Raw genomic sequence first — 21,234 nt, 5'->3', positions numbered from 1 at the left:
CCTAGGAATAAAGCTCATTGGGTAAACTTTTGACCTAACCTGCCTCACAGGGTTGCTGGGAGGATAAAAGAGGGACCATCTATCCTGAGTTTTGGGAAGAAAGGGGTGATAAAAAAGTGAATAATAGTAAAATCATAGACGGTGTGCCTTGAAATAAAGGCCACATTCTCTGAAGTAAAATACCCTATTTTTGTTTTTAAAGAAAAGTATACTGCCTGGAGAGTGTGGGTAGAAAAACAGAAGCTGCCTTGTACTCTTTCAAATTATTTGTCCAACCAGTCCACTATTGTCTACTCTGACAGGCAGGGTCTGTAGACAAGCTTCTTCCCAAACTGAAGATACCGGGGATGGAGCCTTCTGCATGCAATCCCTGTGATTTTCCACTGAGCAGTGATCCTGTCCCAATAAATGCTTGCAAGGTATGAACAATGGTTGGACTGTCTTGCTCATGACTTGAGTCATGATCTGTTTCAAGAGGCTTTATAAAGCTAGGCACCTCTAGTCCAGGGCTCATGGACATTCTGAAACGGGCTGCATTTTCTTAACATTCTTCTGAATAAGGACAGGACAAGCTTGCAAGCATGTGAAGGTGGTGCCCCATATTAGTTTTTCACAGTACAGCTACAATGGTTTGTGCAGCCAACAACGGTTTGTAGCATTCCATGGGCTTGTAAGCAACTCATAATGAACAGGAGGGCATGGGGATATTTCAAGGCTGAAAGGGAAATCCTAGCCTTCAGAAAGAATTAGGTTTAGCTTTAGGGCATCCCTGATAACACCGAAGGCCAGAAGGCCACCAATGTGCATTGAGACATGTGACTTGTGGATGCATTCCCAATGGTTGCATTCTCCCATGCATCCCTGATGCATTGAAAAGTCTCAAAAGGCTTGGGCAGAAACACCAGACTTTAAGGCAATTAGTTGGGTGTCATTCCCGAACGCAACAGCTTTAATAACACCTGTGTGCTACTCTTTGGGTGTTACAAATAGCAAGTTAGTGCCTTTAGATCATATGGAAGCAGGAGCATTGAACCTACTGTAAACCTTTTAAAGTGGGTCCATCCAGCCAGTGGAACACTGTGTGATTCACCTTTTATCTACAAGCAGAGCCCAGGCACCTTCCCTTAAAAAGGAAACATGCGTTTGCATGTGCAAAAAAACGCCCAGCGCAAACCCACTGCTACCTCTGGAAACATTTGCAGGCACAGTGCGGCTTCCTCACTACATACACATAGACAGACACACACTGCCGGCTGCATTCAGGCATTGATTTCTGCAGTGCTGGCCTCCCCCTGCTGATCTCGAATGATATGAACTCCAGCAGTCCGCACCAAGAGTGTGGTGTTTGAGGTGCGCCCCAGCGAGCTGGGGGACCTAGTAGGAGATATGTGTGTTCTGGAGGTGGCCAGAGACCTGACTGGGGAGCGATGGTATCGACGAGCAGACCGCACAGGCAGTCCAGGTGATCTTCCAGGAGGAGGCGGAGAGCTAGAGTAGTTGGGTAGCGATGGTTCGGCAGCATTCCGGGACTCGGGAACAGATTCCTCTTCAGCTTCTGGAGAGTCCTTGTGGAAAGCAAGGGAACACAGTCAGAAGCTGGGTACAGAACCACAACCCACTCCAATGAGCTTCATTAGATCTTTGGAAGGGCAATTTATTTTATTTTTTATTTATTAAATTTATTAGTCACCCATCTGGCTGGCTGTCCAGCCACTCTGGGCAACGTACAAAATAAAAACATACAAATACATTAAAACATTAAAAATCTCAACAATAATAATAAAACCTAACCCACCCCAAGAGCCTGCCTGAAGAGCCAGGTCTTCAAGGCCTGGAAGAAGCTCATCATAGAGGGGGCATGGCGGAGATCATTTGGGAGGGAATTCCACAAAGTGGGGGCCACAATTGAAAAAGACCTCTCCCTAGTTCTCACCAGTCTAGCTGTTTTAACTGGTGGGATAGAGAGAAGGCCTTTTGAGGCTGACCTTGTTGAGCGGCATCCCTGATGATGTTGGAGGCGCTCCGTCAGATAGACTGGGCTGAAACCGTATAGGGTTTTAAAGGTCAGAAACAACACCTTGAATTGGGCCCAGAAAACAACCGGTAACCAGTGCAACTCCTTCAGCACTGGAGTGATGTGATCTCACCAGCGGCTGCCTTTAATCAGGTGAGCCGCTGCATTCTGTACCAGTTGCAGCTTTCGGACCTTTTTCAAGGGTAACCCCACGTAAAGCGCATTACAGTAGTCTAGGCGAGAGGAGACCAGGGCATGTACCACAGATGGGAGCAGATGGTTGGGAAAGTAGGGGCGCAGCCTCCATATCAGATGGAGTTGATACAGCGCTGCCTGGCTCACAGCTGAGACCGGAGCCTCCATGGACAGCTGGGAGTCAAGAATGACCTCCAGGCTGCAGACCTGGTCTCTCAGGGGCAATTGTACCCCATTGAGCACCAGGTCAACATCCCCCAATCTTCCCTTGTCTCCCACAAACAGTACCTCGGTTTTGTCAGGGTTCAGCTTCAGCTTATTCCTTCCCATCCAGCCACTCACCGACTCCAGGCACTTGGATAGGGTTTCTACAGCCAACCTCAGTGAAGATTTGAATGAGAGATAGAGCTGCGTGTCATCAGCATACTGGTGACACTGCAGCCCAAATCTTCTGATGATAGCCCCCAGCGGCTTTATATAGATGTTGAACAGCATCGGGGAGAGGATGGAGCCCTGTGGCACCCCACAAGTGAGAGGCCAAGGATCCGAAACCTCATCCCCCAATGCCACTCTCTGGTACCTACCAGAGAGGAAGGAACGGAACCACTGCAATACAGTGCCCCCTATGCCTAACCTCTTCAGGCGGTCCAGAGGATACCATGGTCAACGGTATCAAAAGCCACTGAGAGATCCAGGAGGATAAGGAAGGTGCATTTGCCCCTATCCAATGCCCTCCTCATATCATCCACCAAGGCCGTTTCAGTCCCATGTCCAGGCCTGAAGCCCGATTGAAATGGATCCAGATAATCCGCTTCCTCCAAATGCACTTGCAACTGCTTTGCCACCACTCGCTCAACCGCCTTGCCCAGGAATGGCAGATTTAATGTAAAAAAGATATAAATTTGCAGAGCCAGCCCTACCATTTGGCAAGATGAGCCCTCAGGCACAAGATCTTCAGTGTTGTGAGAGGGCAGCAAAAATGTAAGTTTTTTAATTTGTTATTGTTGTGCCAGGGAGGAGGAGAGCTGCTTGTGGGGTTTTCTGCCTGTGGGACCAAAATAATATGGCTGGCCTGGGGTATTATGGACTTTGACTTGTTGGGGTGGGGACAGGGTGCCATTTGGTGTTCTGTTTGATGAAGGGTGTTACTGTTATTCTGCAAACAGTCCGGTAGCACAGATGGCAGGCAGTCTGTGTTCAGCACAGTGAATGGTTATAAGAATTGCTACCAGAAGATGTCACTCATGCGTCATGGGAAAGTAGCTGATAAACATCTAGGGGACATACATATTGTACCATACATTTAAAGCACATTTAAAGCACATTTGAAGCACATCACTTCCCTCCCCCCCCCAAAAAAAAAAATCCTGGGAACTGTGGTTATTTAACTGGAAATCACAGCTCTGTAAAGGGCAAACTACATTTCCCAGAATACTTTGGGAGAAGGCGTGTGCTTTTAAGTGGAGGGTGGGTACACAGGCCAAGTAATGGGAACCCAATTTCTCAGTTTAATGTAATAAGACATTTAAATGTGAACTGAATCAAAACTCTCCCCCATCCCTATTTCTCTTGTCCGAATATTCTTAAATTACTAGATCATGAGCCTGAAGCATCCCCAAAGCACGGCACTTGAAACTTACTTTGTCTTTCAGGATGTACAAAGCAACAGGATTCTTCCGTTCATTCTCTCCACTCCTAGGAACAATCTCCACTGCGTTAAAGGGAAAATGGAAATAAGGTTTTTTTAAAAAAAGAATCATGTCTGAAAAGGATGCTGTAATATGAGTGAGCATGGGAAAGAGACAGGCAAACATAACAGCCTTGGTAGATTAGACCAAAGGGTCCCCCCCTCCAGATTTGTGGATTCCATCTTTTAAACTGAAGAACATTAAGAAGAGCCCTGCTGGTTCAGACCAAAGATCCATCTAGTCCAACATCCTGTTCTTGACATTGGCCAGCTAAATGCCTCCTGGAAAGCCTTTTTGTGCATTCCCTAACAAGTGTTATTCAGAGGTACACTGTCTCAAATGGGGCAATTTCATTTTCAGCTATTGCAAAGAGCCATCGATAGGCCTTTCCTACATGAGTTTGGCTGCATTCAGGCAAGGGGTTTATTGCATTAGTTTTGCTGATTATAATGGGAGAGCTTCTGTCCTGCTTCCTAAAATTCCTTTCACACTGCTGAAGCTCTTGCGTTATGGAACTGTGGCTTTTTAACCAATGCACTGCCATGCTGCGCTCAATTTTATTCACACCAATGGGCATTGTGACACAACAATGAATGTCATTGGACGTATTGCTATTCCCCTACTCTTTCTGCATATACGCACTTCTATTCCCCCATGGTTCAACCATGAAAATGGCAAGAAAGAACTCTATGCCGGTATACCACCCCAAATTCTGTCACTTCACTCTTTTCTGGGTTAATGAGGCTGCAAACAGATTTTTTTTCTGGAAGCAAATGACAGAAATGAGCACTAAACTTCCACTCAGGTACCACTGCCTCATCTGATGGACATGTTTCCAGAGCTGGCCCTGCATGCCCTCCCCCCTTCTGCTTCAAAGTCCTCATCCTCATCCCCTGAAGATGACAAATCTGACTCCAGAGTCATGACAACAACTCCCATCATCCTTGACCATTGGCCATGTTGGCTGGGGCTGATGGGAGTTGGAGTCCAAGAACATCTGGAGAGCCACAGCTTCCCTATTCCTGCTTTGATCTTTTGTTGTACATTCCCCTTGATCATGTCACCAGCTCTATGATATTCCAGACTGCAAGAACCTTATAGATAACTAATCTGGCTCCATTCCTCAGGTCAGATCCCCAATTCCTAGTTCCCTTCTGATTGCTACCTACAACCTAGCACTGATAATCATAAACCAGGCTCTGCAGATAACACGTGGCCAGTTCCCAGAAGATGCCAGGCCAAGATTCACAATTCAGAGACAATTCAGAGAAGGGACAATTGTTTACCATCCTGCTTTAAATGCTCTTCATTCTGACCCACATATTCGGAGGAACTTTGCTTCTCCATTTTCTGTTTGTTCCTAAAACAAAGACCCAAGAGTTTGCATTAGTCTGCTCAGCTTTGGAAGAGGCATCCTCACAGTTATTTGGTCTGCCACATGGGCACAACATGGGACCATCACCGCTGGCTCCTGGAAGTTTGCAAATCAATATCACATGTTACCATCTCCCAGCAAAGCTTCCCAAAAGTGAGTGGAATAGTGATGCATGGTAAATGCAGGGTGAGATGGAAATTCGGTGACACAATCGCATGATTGCTTCGTTAACATGTTGTATTCTGCAAAGAGCCATTCAACACACCTCTTCTTTGCTACAACTGGGTCATAATGGCCAACTGACAGAGGTTATGCATCTTTTCCCTTTGCAGCGAAAAGCAGCTAGAGGGAAAGGGGGTGATTTGGGGGGAAAGTGCTGGAATGGAAAGAGTTAAGAAAACCTCTCCAGTCTTCACTACAGATTGCAACTTCTGCAGCTACAAAAAAAGAAAAAAATATTGGTGGGAAACCACACAGAGCTGAGCATCAGTGCTCAAATCAGCTGCCCCGAAGTCCCAACTACCATATGCTTTGTGATAGCTTCTGTTTTTAAAAAGATTGTGGAGAGCATCACTGAGCAAAAATTACAGGAGACAGGGATCTCTGCAGGCTGTTTTTCAGTTTGAGTAAATATACATAGGCTATATGCAATTTGTATATAATCAATTTAGTTTGTTTTTAAATATTGACCATTCGTGTGATATATTGTCTTTGTTTTTATAGCCCCTGACGCAGGTCTTTAAATAACAATCAGCCAAAATGCATTGGGCTGTTTTGAAAATAAAATCCCCATTTCTTCAGCATCCTGAGATAACATCTCCTTTATTTTACAGATTTTACAGTGGGCATAATTCAAGCACTGGCTAAGTGTCCTGTGTACTTTTACCCTCGATCAAACTGCTGTGTTTGAGAAAGGAAGTCAGCAACAGTAAGCGGAGCAATGGCCTAAGTAAGGAGACTGTTTCAACCAGCACTGACTCAATTGCATCAAGCTGTCCATGGCATTTGAGGGGCATCAACTGAGCAGTCTGCTATAACTGATCAATTCAAACTACATTTTGTTAGAGAATGCTGGTCACTTCTGTGACATTGCATGGGATCTTCAGGGGGACAGAGACCCCTTGAAAGCAGTGGAGACTGGTGGCTCCAATGTCAGTAGCACAGTGAATCTTCTCCAGGTTTTAGTCTGAACTTTCAAAGAGCTATCCCAAGGTGCTGAACCTATTTTGGGAATAGGTTTCAGCACCCTGGACAACACCTTGAAAGTTTGGATTAAAACCCTGAGTGGATTCTCTGTCCCACTGGATATCAAAGCCACTAGTCTCAACTGTTTGAAGGTGACAGTTGCCTTCCCAATCATAAGCCATTTTATTCATGTTATCAGACACGCATATATTTTAAACTTCATACTTTTTGGATGGTTTCCAACAGGCACAGACAGTCACTAAGGTAACCAAAAGGAAAATGCCCCCAGTAGAGAGGATTATATAGAGGGAGCTCCTTCCTATAGAGACACAAAAGAGAAGCATTAGAGTAAATTCTCCATCTTAACATTTGCTTGTTCGTGGGAATTTCTATACCACTCAGTATATAAAATACCAGAACAGTGTATGTTTTATGATTTGAAAGCAGACACAAAATAAAATGCAGAAAAACATATGTTGGGAAACATCTTAAGCATCTACTTAAAACGTTTTTCTAGACACATAGATGCTGATGTGTTTTTAATCTCTTTTTAGTCTACTATTGGTTTTAATCACTCATTTTTGACTGTTTTTGTTTATCATTTTAATGTGTTTTGTAAACTGCTTAGAGCAGCCTTTTCCAACCTTTCAGCCCCCACATGTTGTTGGACTACAACTTCCATCAGCCCCAGCCAGCATGGCCAATGGTCAGAACTATGGGAACTGCAGTCCAGCAACATCTGGGGACCCAAAGGCTGGCTTACAGGTTTTTCACAATCAAGTTGCATATAAATTTTGTTAAATAAATACATAAATAAAAATACCCTACAACTCCCATCATCCCAGACTATTGGCCATGCCGGCTAAGGCTGATGACAATTGTCATTCACCAACATCTGGAGGGCCAAAGATTCCCCACACCTGCAATAAAACATCTTCAATAGTATGGACAATATGGATGGGTCACATTACGGGAAACCTGTTTATTGCAATTCATTCTGATCTTTTTGCAGGGAGATTAGATGATGCTTCATCAAAGCAAGTGCTACCCCACACTTTCTAGTGCATTTCCCCATCACTTTCCTTATCACAAGAAGTCCAAACTTTTGGGGAAGCGGGTTTGTTGCACAAGACCTCTCTTTCAACTCTAATTACATGACCTGAATTTGCCAGTATGGCATTGAATCCCACCCAAAAATAGCAACCGTCTGGAAGCACCTAAGTCTTTATCTATAGCAGGGAATGAGTGGCCCTCCAGATGTTTTTGTACTTCAACTCCCATCAGCTCCAGGCAACATGGCCAACGCTCAGGAACGATAGGAAAGGAAGTCCAATAACATATGAAGAGCCCCAGGTTACCCATCCCTAGTCTCATCCACCATTATAGACACTTGCTGGGTGTCCAAATGAGGGCATTCCACAAAATAGGTGCAGCAATGCTAAAAGCTCTACCCTGTGTAGCCACGGAGTGGAGCACAAGACCATGCCACACAGTCAAAAGTGATTCTCCCGAAGACTGCAGTGACTGGATAGGCACATGTGGAATAAGGCAGCTCTTCCAATAGGCTGGTCCCAAGACCTTAAACCATCAGCAAAACCTTAAATCTGGCCCGGTAGTTACAAATGGGTGAATCTGTCAATTTCGGCTTCTCTGTTTCTCATTTGTCCAGTCTTAAGTTCAGTTCTCCACATTTCCACGTCAGCATTTTGGTGCAAATTTCTCCTAATATACACATTTTTGCAAACACATTTCCTTCATATGATGCATTTTTGTATGTTATTTTCACTAACATATAAACTTTTATACACACTTTACCCTAGTAGGTGCATCTTCTGCACACGTTACTTTGCCAGAGAACTGCATTTCAGCACTCAGAAGTACATATTGGGAACGACGGCTGTGTTTCAGTTTGCGTATAGTTTCAGAAAGTGCTAATTAGGAAAGTTCACCTTGAAATATGAACTGAATTTCTCCACCATCCCTATCAGGAGCATATATGTTGTAGGAAATTCTATCCAACCTATTTGACCCAATCTGTCTCTGTGCTGGAATTGTTTTTTAAGATGTTTTCTTTTAATATGTTTTAAAGTGCTTTTAATGTTTTCGTTTGCCGCTCGGGAGGAAGGGCGGGATATAACTTTAATAAATAAAATAATAAAATAACAAGAACAATAATTTCCTTCAGCAAACATAGGTTCATACTCCATGAGAATCCAGTGAAGGAACGCTCACTGCCTGGTACCATCTGGACAAGGTCTGCACAGATCCAGCCTCAACCCTGATTTATAACTGCAGCCTGAGTTTTATAGGCAGTATTTCAAGCTGCTGTTCTTAAGGATGCCATGGAGACCCTGCCCACTGCCAGCTAGAAGCAATGGAGTTTCTCAGGGTTGACCCATTCTGCATGATGGTGCCAAGGGAGGTTGTACTTGGGTTACTTTCAAGCTCTTGAAACAAAAACGTTTGAGTGCTACCTTTTCTTTTCATGTTTTGCGTGTGCTGTCATGGTAGTGATGGTTTCCCAGCTGTAGAAAATGGAGCATGAGCAAAACGAAGAGAGTTGTTGTGACTAGGAATAGGTGAATCTGTCAGTCTTGGTTTTTCTGTTTCTCTTTTTTCCACTTTTAAGTTCAATTCTCCACATCAGTTTGACAATTTGTTTTTTAAAGAAGTCCTCATGAAAATTCATCAGCATTTTCATGTGGTGAATTTTGCCTAATATACACATTTTTGCAAAGCAATTTTACCTAACATAATGAGTTTTTTGTATATCATTTTCACTAAGAATATGCTTAGCTGGACAACTGCATTGCAAAAATTTGGAGAAGGGTGAATTTCGGAGGATGGCTGTGTTTCGCTTCATATATTGATCCATGAAGTGCACATTAGGTAGGTTCATCTTGAAATGGAAACTGAATCCAGTTTCTCCCCCACCCCTGGTTGTGACAAGCAAAGCACACCACTTATTTGAACAGGAGTGAGGGAGTGTCAGCTGCTCCTCCCACCCACCACACCAAGGCAACGGGTCACGAGGATGGGTAGATACCAGAAGAAGAAGGTGAAGGAGAGAGGAGGCTGAGTCAAAGGGTTGAACTGCAAAGGAAGCAGCAGCATAGCTGGGTAAGTAGTTCATGGGTGTCTGAAACATTTTCACATCATGCTATAAATCACAATCAAGGCAGATCCTGTTCCTGGTTTTCCCCATATCGCCCCTGCTGTGTAGGGTGTCTGCACCGACCATACTTACTGTACACGGTAAGTTTTATGGGGACGCTGCGTCCGTTGCTGATGGGGTTCTCCACCAGGCAACTGTAGGTGTCGTCATCAGACATCAGGACTCTGGTGATGGTCAGCACCTTCTGGTCGTGGGACAGGATCAGCCGGGAGTCATTGCTGAGGGGTTTGCTGTCCTTCAGCCACGTGTAGGTGGGCTTTGTGCCGTTTTCATGGGAGCAGTTTAGAGTGAAATATTCACTGAGCTCCAGCACGGTGGAAGAGGCCAGGGCAATGTGAGGTTTCGAAATGGGAACTAGAAAGGCAAGGAGAAAAAAACAAGCAGAGATGCTTTGCAAAGCAATCCCCCATCTGCACCATACATTGAAAGCACTGTTATAATACTTTGAACAGTCATGGCTTCCCCCAACAAATCCTGGGAGCTGTAGTTTGTTAAGAGTGCTGAGAGTGGTTCGGAGACCCCTATTCTCCTCGCAGAGCTACAATTCCCAAACTTCTCTGGGAAGAGGGATTGATTGTTAATCCACTCTGGGAATTGTAGCTCTGTGAGGGGAAGAGGGGTCTCCTGTTTGTAATTTTGATACAGTTGTAAACTGCCCTGAGAAACGGGGTTTTTTTTGGTGGTAAATAAATTTATCAAATAAATGTGAATGGCCAGAAGCTTCAGAGGCAGGGCAAGCATGTCAGATGTGAGAGGAGGTAAAACATGCTCTCACTCCTCACCAGGGATGTGCTAGAATTCTGCCCAATTTGGATGTGGTACCAAATTTTCCATTAATTTGCTTATTCGCTATCGTGGATCGGATTTTTATGTAGAGATTGTCTGTGGTTATTTTCAGAATCGGATTTTTTTTAAAATCCACATCTAAAATATTGATAGCAATAATAATTTTACCAATATTTCCTTTAAATATATCAGTATTAATATCAATATTTTTTTTTCCTAGGAGGAAAAAAATGATGGGTAAAAGCAGCAGCTTACCAACACAGAACAAACTGAAATTGGTACCAGCCTGTTAGATCAACGGAATGCTTTTGAACCGGCAACGGCCAATGGATCCCATCCCTACTCCTCACTAAGGATGGGTGAATCTGTCACTTTTGGTTTCTCTCAGTTTCTCATTTTTCCAATCTTAAGGTTAGTTCTCCACATTTCCACATCAGTTTGTGATTTAAAAAAAATTCACCATTTTGCTGTGAACTTCTCCAAATGGCCACAAAGCCCACTGGGTGATCTTAGGCCATTCACTACCTGTCTGCCTAACCTACCTCACAGGGTTGTAGTGAGGATAAAATGGAGTGGGGGAGACATGTATGGTACCTTGAGTTCCTTTGAGGAAAGGAGGTCTTGTAAATGTGATCATAAATGAATAAATAAGAGAAGAAAAATGTCCATTTCCCCCAAGGTCATGCTTACCATCCACTGTCAGGTTAATGTTCATCTCCCCTGTAAAAGTGTCATCTGTAATGGAGATCTCCACTTCATACATTCCCTCATCAGACAACTGCAACTCATTGATCAGCAGGGAGCCGTTCTCAAAGATTTTAATCCGATCCCTGTACTCTGGGCGCAAGTTACCAATGATCCCAGTGCCGATGGACTGAACTACCGTCACTGCCTTGTCACGCTTCACTTGCCATTTGATCACAGGTTTGTCACTGCTGGTGCTGGTGTATCTCACGGAGAGCAAGGCAGACTTGCCGACTGTACCGTGAATTAACAGCACTGGGCTGGTGATGTTGACTCCCTCCAGCAGATCTAGCGAGAAGAAGCAAATAAACGCTCGTCATTAGCAATAAGGGGGTAGATCACCTGAACATGAATGGTATGTGCACCCATGCTACCAGGCAAGGCAGGGTCTGAAACAAAGAGGGGTAGAACCAGGAGTCACCAGGTTGGTGCATGAGACCCCCCACCTGAGCAACAGGACAGAGCGGGCATGAGCCTTCCATATCTACAGTGCCCCCACCAGAGCTACAGGTTAGAGCTGATGTGGGGCCTCCAGAACTTTTTAAATTTATATATATATATATATATATATATATATATATATATATATATATATATATATATTATTTGATTTATATCCCACCCTTCCTCCCAGCAGGAGCCCAGGGTGGCAAACAAAAGCACCAAAACCACTAAAACATAAAAACAGATTTTAAAATACTTTAAAATTAAAACAAAACATCTTTAAAAACATTCCTTTAAAAAAGCTTTCCAAACATCTTTGAAAAAAAGGTTAAAAACATATTTTAAAAAAGGTTTAAAAATGTATTTATCTATTTATTTATTACTTGATTTATATCCCGCCCTTCCTCCCAGCAGGAGCCCAGGGCGGCATATTAAAAAGCAATTCCATCACAGACGCAGACTGGGATAAAGTCTCAACTTAAATGGCTTGTTGAAAGAGGAAGGTCCTCAATAGGCGCCGAAAAGATATCAAAGATGGCGCCTGTCTAATATTTAAGAGTAGGGAGTTCCACAGGGGAGGTGCTGCCACACTAAAGGTCCGTTTCCTATTTTGTGCAGAACGGACCTCCAGATAAGATGGTACAGTAGGGCCCCGCTTTCTGGGGCTTCCCTTCTCAGCACTTCGCTAATGCGGTGGTTTTCCCCGCGCTACAGCTGATTGATGTTCCACTTTTCTGCGGTTTTCACTTTTCAGCAGGGGTCTGGTCCCTAACCTGCCATATGAGTGGGGCCCTACTATATCTGCAGGAGGCCTTCACTTGCAGAACACGACTGGGTATATAAGGGGTAAGACGGTCTTTCAGGTATCCTGGTCCCGAGCTGTATAGGGCTTTGTACACCAAAACTAGAACCTTGAACTTGGCCCGGTAGCAAATGGGCAGCCAGTGCAATTCTTTCAGCAGCGGGGTGACATGTTGGCAATACCCTGCCCCAGTGAGCAGTCTCGCCGCCACATTTTGCACCAGCTGCAGCTTCTGGACCAACCTCAAGGACAGCCCCACATAGAGGTCATTACAGTAGGACAAGAGTGGTCAGGCTATCCCAGTCCAGAAACGGCCACAGCTGTCTTACCAGCCAAAGCTGGTAAAAGGCACTCCTAGCCACGGAGGTCACCTGGGCCTCTAGCAACAAAAATGGATCCAGGATCCCCATACTACAGACCTGCTTTTTCAGAGGGAGTACAACCCCATCCAAAGCAGGCAACTGACCAATTATCTGAACTCAGGAACCACAAACCCACAGCGTCTCTGTCTTGCTAGGATTCAGACAGTTTATTGGCCCTCATCCAACCCACCACCAAGTCCAGGCAGCTGTCCAGGGCTTGCATGGCCTCTCCCGATTGAGATGTTACAGAGAAATAGAGCTGGGTATCATCAGCGTACTGCTGACATCTTGCCCCAAAGCTCCTGATGACCACTCCCAAGGGCTTCATACAGATATTAAACAGCATGGGGGACAAGATAGTACCCTGTGGAACCCCACAGCACAACTGCCAGAGGGCTGAATGACAATCACCCAATGTATTCTCTGAAAACGATCTTGGAGATATGATCTGAACCACTGTAAAACAGTGCCTCCAATATCCATCTCACCAAGTCAGCCTAGAAGGATACCATGGTCAATGGTATCAAAAGCCGCTGAGATCAAGTAAGAGTAACAGGGTCACATTCCCCCTGTCCTTCTCCCAATAAAGGTCATCCATCAGGGCGACCAAGGCCGATTCAGTGTCATAACCAATCCTGAACCCAGACTGGAATGGGTCAAGATAATCTGTTTCATCCAAGAGTACTTGCAATCGCTGCACCACAACCCTCTCAATCACCTTCCCTAAGAAGGAGGTATTTGCAACCGGTTGGTAATTGTTGCAGACCAATGGGTCCAGGGTGGGCTTTTTCAGGAGTGGTCAGATCACTGCCTCTTTCAGGGTAGCTGGAACCACTCCCTCCTGCAATGATGCTTCAACCACACCCTGGATCCACTCGGTCAGACCCCCTCGGCAAGTTTTAATAAGCCAAGAAGGGCAAGGACACATTGCTGGCCGCATCATTCCAAGCACCTTGTCTACGTCATCAGGCTGCATCAACTGAAACCGCTCCCAAGGAGTTGCAGCAGACATTGCACTGGACACCTCATTGGGGACTACAGTAGATGTGGATGGGGCATCAAGACTGCTACGGAGGCAAACAATTTTACCCTCAAAGTGCCTTGCAAACAATTCACAGTGGGTCCGAAGGGTCTAAAACTCCATCTCCTGGAGTTGATGTCAACAGACCCGACAATACGGAAAAGCTCCACTGGATGGCTACTTGAGGATGCGACGGTAGCAGAGAAGTGAGCCTTCTTCGCAGCCCTCACCACCACACAGTAGGCATGGTCATGACGTTTTGCTCATGCCCAAACAGCCTCACAGCACGTCTTTCACCACTTGCACTCTAGCCGTCATCCAGCCTGTTTCATTGCCCTTAGCTCACTGGTGTACCAAGGTGCAAACTGGGCTCCATAATGCCAGAAAGGGCGTTCGGGGGCAACTGTGTCAAGAGCCTCGCTGTTCCATAGCATGACAAGGGCTTCAACAGGATCACTTGCTCTATCTACTGGGAACTCCCCCAGGGCATTCAGGAATCCTGTGGAAGCACAGCCATCCTTCAAAATGTGTACTTATTCGAATTTTGCAGTGCAGTTCGCCAACCAAGGCTTAAAAAAATGTCTATGTTAGGGGAAAGTGTGCATAAAAATGCATAAATGAGTAAAAATAACATACAACAAATGCATTACAGCACGAGAAATTGTTTGCAAAAATGTGATCATTGGTCAAAACTGCAGACAAACATTTGTTTATTAAGAGAAATTCGCACAAAAAATGCTAGAAATATTTTCATGAGGATTTTAAAAAACACACAAATTGTTGGATTTTTTATCCTGGCTTTGGTCCTTAATTTGCAAGGCTTTAGGTATCAATGGCCTCTTTTAATGTGGCCGGTCTTGCAAGACCTGTCTTTATGTGTACTGATCTGCTTTTCGGTTGTGCTGTGTCTGTTGTTTTAATAGGTTTGTTTGTTATAATTGGGTTAATCTTATTGTAGCTAGTTGCTCTGCAAGGAAAGTAACTAATGAATATAAATAGTAATAATGTTAGTCATGTCTATTCAGCTGATCTATTCTGAGCAGGGCTAACATGCAAGACCATCTAGTACTTATACTGTGATATTGACACAGCACATATTTCATTTTATCGTACTTTAGCTTTGTGATTTTATAATAATGATAATAATAATAAATTTAATTTATAAGTCGCCTATCTGGCCAATGGCCACTCTAGGCGACGTACATAAAAGAATTAAAATACAATACAGTAAAATACAATAATACAAATGACAATGCAGCAGCAAGTAATAATAATACAGGGTACGAGGCATTTAATCATAAGAGTTAACCCTCCCCGGAGGTCCCAAAGGCCTGTTGAAAGAGCCAGGTCTTTAAGGCTTTGCAAAATGCATTTAGGGAAGAGGCGTGCCGTAGATCTTGTGGGAGGGAGTTCCAAAGAGTGGGGGCCGCCACTGAGAATGCCCTCTCTCTAGTTCCTGCCAATCTAGCTGTTTTTGTCAGCGGGATTGAGAGAAGGCCCTGTGTGGCCGATCGTGTCGGGCGGCATAATTGGTGGCGTTTCAGGCGCTCCTTTAGATAGACTGGGCCGAAACCGTATAGGGATTTGAAGGTTAATACCAACACCTTGAATTGGGCCCGGAAAACAACAGGAAGCCAGTGTAGATCAAACAACACAGGTGTGATGTGATCCCGGCGGCGACTATTCATAAGTAATCGAGCCGCCACGTTTTGTATAAGTTGTAGTTTCTGGACCGTTTTCAAGGGTAACCCCACGTAGAGCGCGTTACAGTAATCCAATCGAGAGGTGACCAGGGCATGTACTACCAGTGGGAGCTGATGAGCAGGAAGGTAGGGTTGCAGCCTTCGTATGAGGTGTAGTTGATACCAGGCCGCCCGGCTCACTGCCGAAATCTGAGCCTCCATGGACAGCCTGGAATCAAGTACAACCCCAAGGCTACGGACCTGGTCCTTCAGGGGTAGACTCACCCCGTTGAACTTCAGGTCAACATCTCCCAACCTTCTCTTGTCCCCCACGAGCAGTACCTCGGTCTTATTGGGGTTCAACTTCAGCCTGTTCCTTCCCATCCATCCACTCACGGATTCCAGGCACTTGGACAAGGTCTCCACAGCCGACTCTGGTGAAGATTTAAATGAGAGATAGAGCTGAGTGTCATCTGCATGTTGGTGACACTGCAGCCCAAATCTCCTAATGATTGTCCCCAGCGGCTTTATATAAATGTTAAATAGCATGGGAGAGAGGATAGAGCCCCATGGCACACCACAATTGAGAGGCCAAGGGTCTGAAACCTCCTCCCCCAATGCTACCTGTTGGTACCTATCGGAGAGAAAGGAACGGAACCACTGCAATACAGTACCTCCAATTCCCCATCCCTCCAGGCGATGTAAAAGGATACTGTGGTCGACAGTATCAAAAGCCGCTGAGAGATCGAGGAGGACAAGAAAGGTGAATTTATGGTTTTTACTCGGGTTGCACACCAGCTCTAGCCAAATCCTAGATCCTGAACCAAATCAGGTAGATTTGGATCAACCAAGGATTTGGCTAGAACAGGTAGAGGCAGCCCCAGGTTGGATTGAGTTGACCCAGAGTGATCCATGGCTGTCAAAAGGGGGAGGCAGTTGGTGAGAAGGGAGGAGAAGGAGATTTTCACAGACAGCCTATGTGCAACTCCTTCTATCCCACCCCCATAGACTGCATGCTTAATCAGTGTTTAAAGCCCTAATTAAAGACTGTGCAAGGCCCCCAATTTGGTTCAGAGCCCGGATCCATGTTGGGTCTGCCCTGGAACATATCGCGGGGGGGCGTGCACGGCCCTAGTTTTTACTCTGTAAACAGCTTAGAGATTTTTCTGCATAAAGCAGTCTAAACATTGATTAAGTAAGTAATATTAAAACATGTCATTTACTGTTATATACATTTTAAAAGGAAAAACAAGTAACAGAATAAGATGCCATAGAATAACAGATGTGCTATGAGAGAATGTGAACAGATATCATTTGTTGGCTCGTGGCTGCCAACAAGAGGGTACAGACCTATCGTCTTGCAAAATGCAGCACAGCCCCACCAGCAGGGAGGAGAGAGATCAGCAGCACAGCGGCCACCATTCCTAAGTCCTACCAGCCAGGTGGAAAGTGTGTATGTGTGTTTCTTGTTTTGGTTCTCTTCCATTTCCTACAATTGGAGAGATTTAACTACACCAGTTCTCTGGCTTTGTTTGGAATGTGCGCCGGGGAACCTAGGACGCTGCAGCTTCCCTGACATGCCCCCAAACCACCTCTGTTTTGGCCTCTGGTGGGCAGCCACGATGATGGAAAGCTTCAGCACTGTTCTAGGGAGAACCTCCCACAGAGGACCTTCCTCTTTGCCCATGGCCCCTAACAGCCCCCCCACCATAAGATTGCATCTTTAAACAGCATTTATTTATTTTTATTTAATATTTATGCTGAGCCTTTCCTCCAAAGACCTCAAAACGACATACACAACAACCCAATGAGGTAGGCTACGTATCCTCGTGGCAAGCCTGTGAGGTAAGGCTAGGCTGAGTGAGAGTGACTGGCCCCAGAGTCACCTAATGGACTTTATGGCTGAGTGGGGATTACAACTCGGGTCCTCTCATCCAGCACTCTAAGCACACCATGCTGGCACACTATTTATTTAGCACTAAATAGTACTATAATTAGATGATCAAACCTCTTGATGACCAACAGCAAACAATTACAACAAAAATAAAGATTAATTAAAAAGAAGAAAAATCTTTTAACAGTCTAAAATTGTCTATTATTTTTACAATGTTTTAATGATGTTTTGTTTTATCACTTTTTGTTTGCTGCCCTGGGCTCCTTTTGGGAGGAAGGGGGACATAACAGTGGAGTAGACTAGGTTGCGGTTATGTGCCTGAACTAGGGACAGAAAGATCTGTCGATTTCAGTTCTTTCAGTTTCTCATTTTTCCAGTCTTAAATTCGGTTCTCCCCATTTCCTCAGCAATTCTGCAGCAATTTGCAAATCTTCACAAAAATTCTAGTGTGAATTTTAGTGCAAACTTCTCCTAAGAAACACATTTTTGTCTGCTGCTTTCACTAATGTGCTATTTTTGCAAGCAATTTCTCCTAGTATAATGCATTTGTGTAGGTTATTTTCACTAATATATTCATTTTTATGCACACTTTCCCCTAATACATGCATTTTTAGTAAGCATTATTTGGGTGGAGAACTTCAAAATTCAGATATGTGCGGATTTCAAAGGATGACTGTGGTTTGATTTTCTTTTCTTTTTTCCAGCTTAGTTTCATTTATTACAGTATGCAATAACCAACCAGGCTTTTTGCATGCATGCTAAAAGAAAAAGACACAGGAAAAGCATTAAAATAATGATTACAAAAAAAGAAGTAAATAATTCAGTATAAATATACAACAATACTGTAAAAATTGATAATAATAATTATTATAAAAAAGCTCTCTAACTCTGGATATTATCAACTGAAGGAATTAAAACTTTTTTATATTGTTTCAGAAAGTATGAATTTGAAAGATTCAGCTTAAAATGCAAACTGAATCGAATTCCTCTTCCATCCCTAGCCTGAATACTGCCTAGTATTTATATTGTGATATTGACAGCACATATTTCATTTTATTGTACTTTAGTTAAATCACTGTGCCTGAATACAACACAGTTTAGCTGATGCTGAACAAACTGTTCTGTTCACAGCCCTAGTTCTAAATGGCATGAGACAAGGCTGTGGGTGAACTGGCCTTCACGATGGTTATCCTAGAGACAAACTCTCATAGTCTCCCAAACGTTTAACAGAGAAGGAGGCAAGAGAGTGGTGAGAGACAGAGCTTGCTTGACCTTTCTTTTCCTTAGCACCCCGATGAGCAAGAATATGAAGGGCTGCTATAGTTTCACGCTGTTGGCTCGGGTATGTGCTCCTGTGCAAAGGAATGAATCCATCGGCATTTGGGCTGACGCTGGGGTGATGTCGAACAGACCAAGGAGTGCGCAGGAAGGAAAGGTTTCAGCTTCCAAAAGAAGGATCCTTGGCCAAGAAGGGATGAAACAGAGGCTTCCAGAATCAAAGACCTAAAGGCAGGCTGGCAAAATGTGGCCAGCCAGCTCTCTCTCCCCAGACCTCAGGTGTTTGGCTACACCACATCTCCTCTCCACTGACCTTGCTTTGCACCCTTGAGAGTTTTTCCCTGTCCGGAAAGGGTGCTGGAACTCACATTGCGTCTTGCTTGCCTGGATGGAGGACAGAGAGGGGTATATGAATGTGTATCGCAGGGATAGGCCTAGGGGCCAAATGCAGCCCTCCAAGAGTCTCTGTCTGGCCCTTGGGACTCTCACCAGGCCACACCACTCGCTGGCCCTGCTGCACCTTCTCCTTGAGTGTTTTTGCCTGGCTGGAATGTGTCCGTGAACTCTGACTCTGTCTCTTGCTTGCCCAGATAGAGGACAGAGTGTGGTGCGCGAGTCTGTATCGGAACACCTACTGCACAGAAGGTACAACTGACACTCGCCGATTGCTCTGTTGGCTTGTGCCTCTGGCCCTGCCTGCCACAAGCAGGTGGGCCTTGGAAGGTGGCCCAGGAGGGAATGCGGCCCTCTGACTGAAATGGGTTCCCCACCCCTGGCCTAAAGGATGCCATACCACCAGGAACTTCTCCTGTGCATGGGCCACTTGCTTTTTGCATAGTTCTCATTCATTCCAATATGTTGTCTGGAGGTGCCAGCTAGAATACATACCCTTGTGAAGCTCACACTCATTTCAAAAGGCCCTTGATGAAGAGAGAGCTGGGCCGCACATCCTGCTTACCACAGGAAAAATAGTGATGGAACTCCCCTCAGTTTGTATTCAAAAGTACTGGGTTCAACAAATTAAGGTATTCTTTTTCCCTGCTCCCGTTTTCCAAACGTGGACCTTGTCCCGTTCCTGATGATGTCATCAGGAGCAGAACAGGGTTCAAAGGCATTCCATGAGGCCGTGAATCCTTCCTCATCACTCCCTTCCCACTTGATGACAGGGAACAGGATATAACTAATTAAGAGGGCAACTGAAAGGCAATTCATCTCAAATTCCACATGAAATGAGAGGCAGAAAGCAGGAGGAAGCTTCTAAAAGCCAGGGCGGTGTAATGATTAGGGTGTTGGAGACCAGGGTTCAAATCCCCACTCAGTCATGAAACTCACTGTGTGACTTTGGGCCAGTCACCGTCTCTCAATCTAACCTCCCTCACAGGGTTGTTGTGAGGATAAAATGGGGATGGGAGAACCATGTACACCACCTTGAACTCCTTGGAGGAAAGGTAAGATATGAATGTAAGAAAATAATAAATGAATAATTTAAAGTAAAGGAGTCATAAGAAACCTCAGTCATGCTTTGATATTGATTGACATTACATGGCATACTTTGATATTGATTGGCATTACATAGGCTGGCACTGCATTTTAAGAAGGGTGGGTCGGTGGGAGAATCACAACGTATCAAGTCTGAAAAAGATGGGAAGAGAGTACAGTAAACTCTGGATTGCAATGGATTGGCACAATCTGGATTCTGGATAAAAAGCGAGTGAAGAAAGAATGTTTGTTCCAGAGTAAACAGCTGATGTGAATGCAACCTTGAAGGGGCAAGATTTTCCATGTGAAGATGGTAATGCTGCTGGATAAAGCATCACTGCCAAGGAAAACATACTTGGTAGGTCTTTCATGGATTTTGCAAGAGACTCCTGATTTCTTTGACACAATCAGGGATCATGCCACGGTGTATGAACTTGTATGACCCATTGTACTTTAAACTGGCAGGTAAGCTCTGAGTGTTTTGCGGCTTAATCCTTTGACCTGTTACTGTTGCACCATGCCTACAGTCCCGCTGCAACTAACGTTACAACTTTGGGCATCATAAATTGTCTCAGACCCTTCTGTGCTAGGATGAAGAATACTGGAAAGCAAGAATTGCCATTGCTGGGGTGTTGTGTACTGGCAACAAGCAGGCACAAAAAGATGGGGCTGGGAAGAGTTTAAGGCAATCCATACACGCCACCACAACTCCAGATTTAAGCAGAACATCTGATAAATTTCACTCTGTAGTTTCCTTAAACAGGAGCTCAGCTGGATGGAACAAACTCACTTGTCTTACCTAAGCTGTAGCTTCATTGGTGTAAAGTTTACCCTGCATTGTAACACCTAAACATATCTTTCACTATTTTAGGCAGGGGAAGCAGATGGAGACAGACTGGCCATAATGATTAAGAAATTGCCTTATACTAAGTCACGCCCATGATGGCTCATTCAATCATTCAACTATATCTGCATCCCACTTTCCTATTGCCCTCCTTCTAATAGCAAAAGGGTGGTGAATTTCATGCAAATCTGTGTCCTGTTTTGTCATTTTTTGAAGGTGATGATGATGCATTTCCTCCCCCCACACACACAAAATGTCAGATTGCC

General features: G+C 44.6%; 1 protein-coding gene across 1 annotated transcript in view; it reads right to left on the bottom strand.

Moving 5' to 3' along the window:
* Positions 1-1,192: 1,192 nt before the first annotated feature.
* HEPACAM (hepatic and glial cell adhesion molecule) overlaps positions 1,193-21,234 on the bottom strand; it is a 46,238-nt gene continuing 26,196 nt past the window's right edge. Inside the window, exons 2-7 of the mRNA XM_061593379.1 lie at positions 11,109-11,450; positions 9,705-9,986; positions 6,683-6,776; positions 5,184-5,257; positions 3,850-3,920; positions 1,193-1,565 (exon numbers count right to left, since the gene is read on the bottom strand). Coding sequence (XP_061449363.1) covers positions 1,260-1,565; positions 3,850-3,920; positions 5,184-5,257; positions 6,683-6,776; positions 9,705-9,986; positions 11,109-11,450 — 1,169 coding nt within the window. The 3' untranslated portion in view covers positions 1,193-1,259. The remainder of the gene's footprint in view (positions 1,566-3,849; positions 3,921-5,183; positions 5,258-6,682; positions 6,777-9,704; positions 9,987-11,108; positions 11,451-21,234) is intronic.

The sequence above is a fragment of the Rhineura floridana genome, chromosome 12 (assembly GCF_030035675.1).
Source record: "Rhineura floridana isolate rRhiFlo1 chromosome 12, rRhiFlo1.hap2, whole genome shotgun sequence".
Classification (NCBI taxonomy): domain Eukaryota; kingdom Metazoa; phylum Chordata; class Lepidosauria; order Squamata; family Rhineuridae; genus Rhineura; species Rhineura floridana.
This window is presented reverse-complemented; position numbering and strand designations above follow the sequence as displayed.